General features: G+C 39.7%; 1 protein-coding gene across 1 annotated transcript in view; it reads right to left on the reverse strand.

Moving 5' to 3' along the window:
* LOC117954511 (otogelin-like) overlaps positions 1-8,512 on the reverse strand; it is an 84,107-nt gene that overhangs the window by 47,866 nt on the left and 27,729 nt on the right. The window contains 6 exon segments of the mRNA XM_034888415.1: positions 182-240; positions 322-392; positions 1,539-1,613; positions 3,193-3,358; positions 6,627-6,839; positions 7,822-7,946. Of these exon segments, the coding sequence (XP_034744306.1) occupies positions 182-240; positions 322-392; positions 1,539-1,613; positions 3,193-3,358; positions 6,627-6,839; positions 7,822-7,946 (709 nt within the window).

Below are 8,512 nucleotides of genomic sequence, written 5' to 3' on the forward strand. Positions count from 1 at the left end.
CCCCCCCCCCCCCCCCGACACACGCATGCACACACACACATAAAACAGCCAAACCTCCAACGAGAAATCATTACACAAAACATCCCTTCCCTTCTATGTTTTCTGTTGCTTTTTATAATAATGTCGGCCAAATAGAAACATTTGTATGACTCGTCCGTGTGTTTTTTATCAGTGAGATTGCCACAGTGTAAAAGACCGGGACAGACGGGAGGATGTTGGCCTGGTTTTCACCTTCACCCACTGAGACATAAACGAACAAGCACAGATTTCATAATCAGAGCTGAATAAAACACATTAGTCCAAGGAAACAGATCGGACCACCTATCATCAACGTGAGCAGCATCTTACCCCCGTTGGTTGCCTGGGACACCAGTTTACCGTTCAGGCAGAGTCTGCAGGGGGACACATGAGCATGAAGGGGAACAAAGGTGAACACATTAGCATAATATAACACATTAAATATAAGAATCTGTGGAAGACAATTTGAGTGTGAGAACAGTTTCTACTTATTTCTTGTTTTTTGGGTTACAGTATTTGTTCTTTTTCATTCTTCTTCTTTCTAGCACTACGTTTGTCTTTTAACTTTTGCCCTTCAAGACTGGTAGAACAACAAATTTGTCACTATATTGGTATTAGTCCAGTGCAGTGGTTCCCAAACCTTTTTTGTCTCAAGACCCAAAAGAGAAATATGGTGTCTCCCCGGGACCCAAATTTACAAAACAAAACCATGAATTTAAATGTATATGAAGTATATTTATTCCATTTAAAAGAAAACAAAAACAGAAAAGGTCTCTATTCTCCTTTCTGTGTGTCACCCCATTCTCAACTCATGTTCTTATCCCCTCCCATCATCCCTCAGTACCTACACCAACATTTAATAAACAATGCTGACTTGAATTTAATGAGATTTATATGTCTGGTTGAAGATCTCAACCAGCTGATCTAGTCTAGGTTTGGTTTCTGAAAGTGCCCTTCTGAGGTCATGGTGAGCATTTAGTCCATTCTTCAACTGGTGACCCAATAAAACGGGTCTGCGGCCCATTTTGGGTCCCGACCCTAAGTTTGGGAAACATTGGTCTAGTGTATTGTCCCGATCTTACTGTCTAATCTACTATATCTATGGGGAGCACTAGTGAGGCTTCACACTTTTCCTTTTGCTCACTGCAGATATTCTGAATCCAGTTCCTCCTGTTAACAGAGCGCTGTGACTGACAGGAGGCGGAGCTTCCTGTAACATAAAGCCTTTTTTAAGAGGAAACGTGAGGACATCTGACCCACAGCGACAGACAGCTCTGTCTCCGTCCTGGTACACGTGTTCTGGTTGTAGCTCCTCATCCATAGTAATGAATTAGCTTAACTAAATGAACTACAGCCCCCAGATGTTTCTCTCATTGCTTTGCTAACTTAATTGTCTGGAGCCACAGTTTCTTTAGTCATCATCAAGTTGCATTGAGCTAATGTTGAAATAGTCCTTTAAGATGTAGGACTGCGTCGAGGGCTCAGATGCAGGAATACAGAGACGGAGGAGAGGATCTTACTGAACACCTGCTGACGTCATGATCACGTCTCCTGGTTCGTAATCGGTTCCCAGCAAGCTGCAGGGACACTCGCTCCTGAAAGCACACACACACACACACACACACACACACACACACACACAATATCCCTGATGTAATTATGTGGCTTAGAGAGAGAAAACTACGGAGTCCCCCGAGGTGACATGGAGAAAAGAAAAAAAATCACCAAATATACAGCATCTATTACAAAATAATTTTAATTTAAAAAAGAAATTGTCCGTGTCAAAGTCAAGATCTCGCAAATAAAACTTGAGATTGCGCAAAAGTGTCGTGGCTCCACCGCCCACTCACTACTGCACAGGCCACGGCTCCAAAAGTACAAGACAGCAGCACCCAAATCTGATAATTTAGCTCCTATTTCGTACAGCGGTAGGGTAGTGGAGACGTCCATCTTGATATGAAGTCTATGGTTATATGCGGCAGACATTAGATGTCTAAAGATCTTCGTAGACCTCCCATATCCAAAATGACACATCAGGCTTTGGTGATGTAAACCAGACACTGCTCAGTTTGTCCATCACTGTGTAAAGAGTTATGTTAAAGAGGGCTTAGTGTTTCCTTAAACAGTGTATTACAGGTAAGTGGATAGGAGACAGTTAGTCAGGCTTTAGTGGAGGACGTCAGTGCTCAAGGTGGGAAATATACGACAATAAAACTAGATATCTTCAGAAATCACGTTTAAAAAAAACATCAGAAAATAACAGAGGATCTCCGTTGTGGTAAAGTGTGTTTAACTTAAGCTGAAAGCCTTGTAACATATAGGCCAGCGCCACACATCGGCCTCTGTACTACAAATTCTTTCTCACTGGTTATCAGATATCTGTGTCGTCCCCAGCCCGAGCGGGAATGAAAGGGGGGTTTCACGGTGAATTCCTTGATGTAACTCTATCACGAGGTAAGTAAGGCACCGCGCAGCACTAGGATGTAAAAACCTGGGACATTTAAGAGGAATTAAGCTGCATGTGTTCCAGGGCAGAGCAGTCTGAAAGGGAGGGCACAATTACTGAGGTCCTCTGGCTCTGTACCGTCTGCAGGAGAGACACAAGGCTCTCCACTTAAAGGCTGACCTAAAGCTTCAGAGCAGATCCAAATATCACTTGGAGAGGATTTGTTTGGTGGAGCGACTCCAGCCAGTTAGCCGTTTAACACACTCCACAACCTTCAACAACACTGGACACCTGGTCACTGGTTCCTTCGTGCATCCAGAAATTAACACTAAAAGCTCAAAATACAGTCACAAAATACATCATACCAATACAGTATATATATATCATACACACATCATTATGGTATTAAAGCCTGTCACACTAATTTGCGTTACATTTTAGTTTTTTCCGATCTTGTATATACTTAAATATTTGTTCTTACATTCTTATATTTTATTCTTATATTTTGTTATAATAATTATTATTTCATGTATATTGTATGTATGTATATTTTGTGTGCTGCTGTAACACTGTAATTTCCCATTTTTTTGGGATCAATAAATATCTATCTATCTATCTATCTATCTATCTACATATCCCTCCATGTGTTTCTATTTTGTGCACAAAAGTGAAAGATGGGCTGTTGTTTTCCTTGATTTGGACTTCCCACCGCCCTCAGGCAGCCTCACCTGTGCACGCAGGTGTGTGTCCGATGGTTGTAGAAGGATCCGTGGGGGCACACACAGCCCTCCTCACACTCCTCCCCACAGTGCTGCGGGACGGAGAGGGCGGAGCAGCGGCGCTGGCAGGACGACACACAGCTGCCGTACTGCATGCCGTCGGGACAGAGGGCCGCTGCACAGAGAGACAGAGAGAGAGACAGCGTTAACGGGACGATTCAGATGTCCACGTTACGTCAGGGTCCCACGGAGCAGGAGACGCTCAGTGGGGCTCACAAGTAAGGCTAACGATCTCGCACAAAAAAACGTACAACTTACTACAGATACAGTTGTAAGACTGTAAATAGACTTTTTTTTTTTAAACATGTTTATTGCTCAAACCTCAGAAATTGTTACAGGCTGCATTGGGAATAATAAAGCAGAGCAGATTTGACATTTTTCTGGTTTTTAAAACAAAACAAATATGCAGAAACACATCCATTCCCACTCCACCACCCTTTAACAGATAGTAAACATGTATCTTCCATTCGTCTAACTTACCCCCCCACCCACCCACCCAAGCCCGTCCCAGTGTCCTATTCATTGTGATGCACAAGAACGTAGTGACAGGTAAAGAAAAATAAAACTGAATAGGTGTAAATAGACTTTAATGTGTGGAAATGTTGCTGTAACATAAAGCTACTGCAACAATGCATTCATAAAGCATGGTATCAGACTCATTTTTGTTAATACACGTTCATGAGCAACACACATCCTCCTCACGTTACACCTCATTTTCTCTCTGGGGATCTGAGATAAAAGTGTTATTTTATCACAAACATTGCAACTTTACGTTTCCGAGACAGAAGATATGCTTTCTGATTTTAGTAGCAGTAGGGTGAAAAGTTTGGCTTTTGGATTAGATTCAGTATCGGGCACTACACAGATGAAAAGAAAGAAAAGTAGCATGGCCGGCCAATCGGATTTCAAGCATGGCATCCTTTGGTTTCGTACCTTCCTTCGCCACATCAGTATTATTCTAACATAAATGAATGATGAACTCAAAAAGTCCGCGGGCCATATCTTTCACCGGCAGCAGTGAGTTTGCAGAGGTGCGTTCAGGGGCATTCTTGGAGTATTGCACCATTGCCCAACAAAAACCTGGTCGAAAGTCAATGATGCAGCATGTTATTGTTATTTTACCAGTGAATAAGTAAATAATAAGTGAATAAGTAAATAATAAGTGAATAAGTAAATAATAAGTGAATAAGTAAATAATAAGTGAATAAGTAAATAATAAGTGAATAAGTAAAATGCTCGCGCACACTATGCTACTCTGAGACACTACAATACCACAATACCACAATACTACAATACCACAATACCACAATACTACAATACCACAATACTGCAATACTACAATACTACAATACTACAATACCACAATACCACAATACTACAATACCACAATACTGCAATACTACAATACATCAATACCATAATACCACAATACTACAATACTACAATACCACAATAGTACAACACCACAATACTGCAATACTACAATACCACAATACTACAATACCACAATACTACAATACCACAATACTACAATACTACAATACCACAATACTAAAATACCACAATACTGCAATACTACAATACCACAATACTACAATACCACAATACTGCAATACTACAATACATCAATACTACAATACCACAATACTACAATACCACAATACTACAATACTGCAATACTACAATACATCAATACTACAATACCACAATACTACAATACCACAATACTACAATACTACAATACCACAATACTGCAATACTACAATACATCAATACTACAATACCACAATACTACAATACTACAATACCACAATAGTACAATACCACAATACTGCAATACTACAATACCACAATACTACAATACCACAATAGTACAATACCACAATACCACAATACTACAATACCACAATACTGCAATACTACAATACCACAATACTACAATACCACAATACTGCAATACTACAATACATCAATACTACAATACCACAATACTACAATACCACAATACTGCAATACTACACTACTGCAATACTACAATACTGCAATACTACAATACCACAATACTACAATACCACAATACTGCAATACTACAATACATCAATACTACAATACCACAATACTACAATACTACAATACCACAATACTACAATACCACAATACTGCAATACTACAATACTGCAATACTACAATACCACAATACTACAATACCACAATACTGCAATACTACAATACATCAATACTACAATACTACAATACCACAATACTACAATACTGCAATACTGCAATACCACAATACTGCAATACATCAATACTACAATACTACAATACCACAATACTACAATACCACAATACTACAATACTGCAATACCACAATACTGCAATACATCAATACTACAATACTGCAATACCACAATACTACAATACATCAATACTACAATACTGCAATACCACAATACTACAATACCACAGTACTGCAATACTGCAATACCACAATACTACAATACCACAATACTGCAATACTACAATACCACAATACTGCAATACTGCAATACCACAATACTGCAATACTACAATACTACAATACTACAATACCAAAATACCACAATACCACAATACTACAATACCACAATACTACAATACCACAATACTGCAATACTGCACTAAGTGCATTCTGCACAATTGGTTTATTTACATTTTGTCATAATATTTAAGCAGCTGCACATTTTTGTATTCCCATGTTGTATATATTCAAATATTTGTTATTGTATTTTATCCTATTATTATTTCATGTACATTGTATGTATGTATATTGTATACTAGTATTTCATTTATATTTATATTTTGTGCTGTGTGACTGATTGTAACACTATAATTTCCCATTTTATTAGGATCAAAAAATATCTATGTATGTATCTATCTATCTATCTATCTATCTATCTATCTATCTATCTATCTATCTATCTATCTTTCTATCTATCTATCTATCTATCTATCTATCTATCTATCTATCTATTGTTAGACACACAGGGATGGGCAGCAGCACACCAACATGCAAAAGATTAACAATAAAAATATTACAATGTTCAATAATTATATTATTATTAGTATAACATTTTATATTACATGTTATAATTGTTACTGGTGAAATATCAGATTTACTTCCTGTTTAGCAAATCCTCCGTCATAATAGCAACGCGCAAAGTTAAAAAAGCGCCTGGGAGATAACACTCTGATTGGTTGATTGCATGTTACGTTCAAAACACACCTATGAATTATTGAAGACACTAAGTAAAGCCCTTCGTCCACACCCTAACAGCTCCTGTCCCAGGCGGTTTCACCGTCCCTGACCTGTGTGCGTACGTGTCAGTGTGCTGAACGCTCACCACAGTCGGATATCTGCGATCGGAAGTCAACGACGATGGAGAATCCGCGGCAGTGGCGGGCGTAGTGGGCCAGCGCGGAGCACAGGCAGGGCGTCCCGCACTTACAGGTGTCCGAGCGACACTGCTGGTGGAAGGATGCCGGGCTGAGGTACTCGTGGCACGCGGAGAACAGATCCTGGTTCAGCACGTCACACATCTCCGAGGCATAGGTCACTGAGCGGGAGAAGGAGCAGGTCGACCACACACACACAAACACAGTAAAACAGGGAAAGGTATTCGAAAATGTACCAATGTGCACGAAAAAATGTGTTTTAATCTATATTTTTATCTATTTTTTATTTAGCAATGACTGACATACAGGATTTATTCAAAAAGTCAGCGGGCCCTATCTTTCACCAGCAGCAGTGAGTTTGCAGAGATGCGTTCAGGTGCATTCTTCTTCTTCATTGCCCAACAAAAACCTGGTCTAAAGTCTATAATGCAGCATTTTATTGTTATTTTACCAGGGATTTGGTAAAATTCTCATGCACAGCGCTCTATGCTACTGGTTCAGCACATCACACATCTCTGAGGCATAGATCACTGAACGGGTCACTGAGCAGGTCGATCACACACACACAAACACATTTAACAATGACTTTGCAATCCAGGCTTGTTGCAACATATCTGAGTAAATTCCTGTCTGCAGCTGCTTCACAGTAAAAGGCTCTTCGTCTGATGAGAGCACGAAGCAATGAGACCTTTACGGTGAAAAATCTGCAGATACACAACTAACACAGTTTAGCCTCGACAGACAACTTTTTGCTTCAAAGATTTCATTCGACTTAAATACCAACCCTGAATAAATAAAAAATTGCCTGTTTGTTTGTTGATGTACAATTAAATCAATGTGCCAAGGATGCACACTCTGATTGGTTGATTGCATGTTACGCACAAAACACACCTACGAATTAATGAGGACACTAAGTACAACCCTTTTGAACCACGCGCCCGGCGCACGGACCGCTTAATTTGCCGTCAAACTAGCAAAAGTGGATTTGGAAACGCCCTAAACGCACCTGAGACGACCTTAGACGGTTAAAACAGGGCCTTAAATACACAGAGACACAAGAGCCTAACACGTCATTTATAATGTTGTGAATGTCTTCTTTTCCACGGCTGAAACAGAAAAAGCTAAAGCAGAAAGCAAACTGACCGGCCTGCTGGTGTGTGTCACAGGGGTCGAGCTGAGGCGCACTCAGGCTGGTCGAGCACGCCGACGAGACCCTCCAGGCGTTTCCAAACAGGTGGGGAGTGCTTTCTATCATCCCTGACGGAGATCTGCAGGACAACCAGAGCAAAGACGCATTAAAAACAAAATGGAGCAAGGAAACAGCTGACTTGCTTTGTTTCGAGTTTGAGATCCAAAGCCTTCAATGAGATTAAGATTAAAATTAAAAAAAGATTTTACATTTAGCAACTCTCTCTCTCTTTAACGCAGCGACAGATCGGCTTGGCCCCGGATTTTTTTACACATTTTTGTACATTTCAAAGAAAAGGGGGATTATCATAGGCGTCGATTTCGGCAGAGACGGTGGCGTGACCATCAGCTTTCGTCATAAGTTATTTTGTACCTCAAACCTCAAGCTCAATTTAGTTAAAAAACAACAAATAAAATACAAACCCGATTCCAAAAAAGTTGGGACACTGTACAAATTGTGAGTAAAAAAGGAATGGAATAATTTAGAAATCTCATAAACATATATTTTATTCACAATAGCATATACATGACATATCAAATGTTGAAAGTGAGACATTTAGAATTGCAATGCCAAATATTGGCTCCTTTTTGATTTCACGAGAGCTACAAATTCCCAAAAAGTTGGGACAGGTAGCAATAAGAGGCC

Source organism: Etheostoma cragini, chromosome 1 (assembly GCF_013103735.1).
Source record: "Etheostoma cragini isolate CJK2018 chromosome 1, CSU_Ecrag_1.0, whole genome shotgun sequence".
Lineage (NCBI taxonomy): Eukaryota > Metazoa > Chordata > Actinopteri > Perciformes > Percidae > Etheostoma > Etheostoma cragini.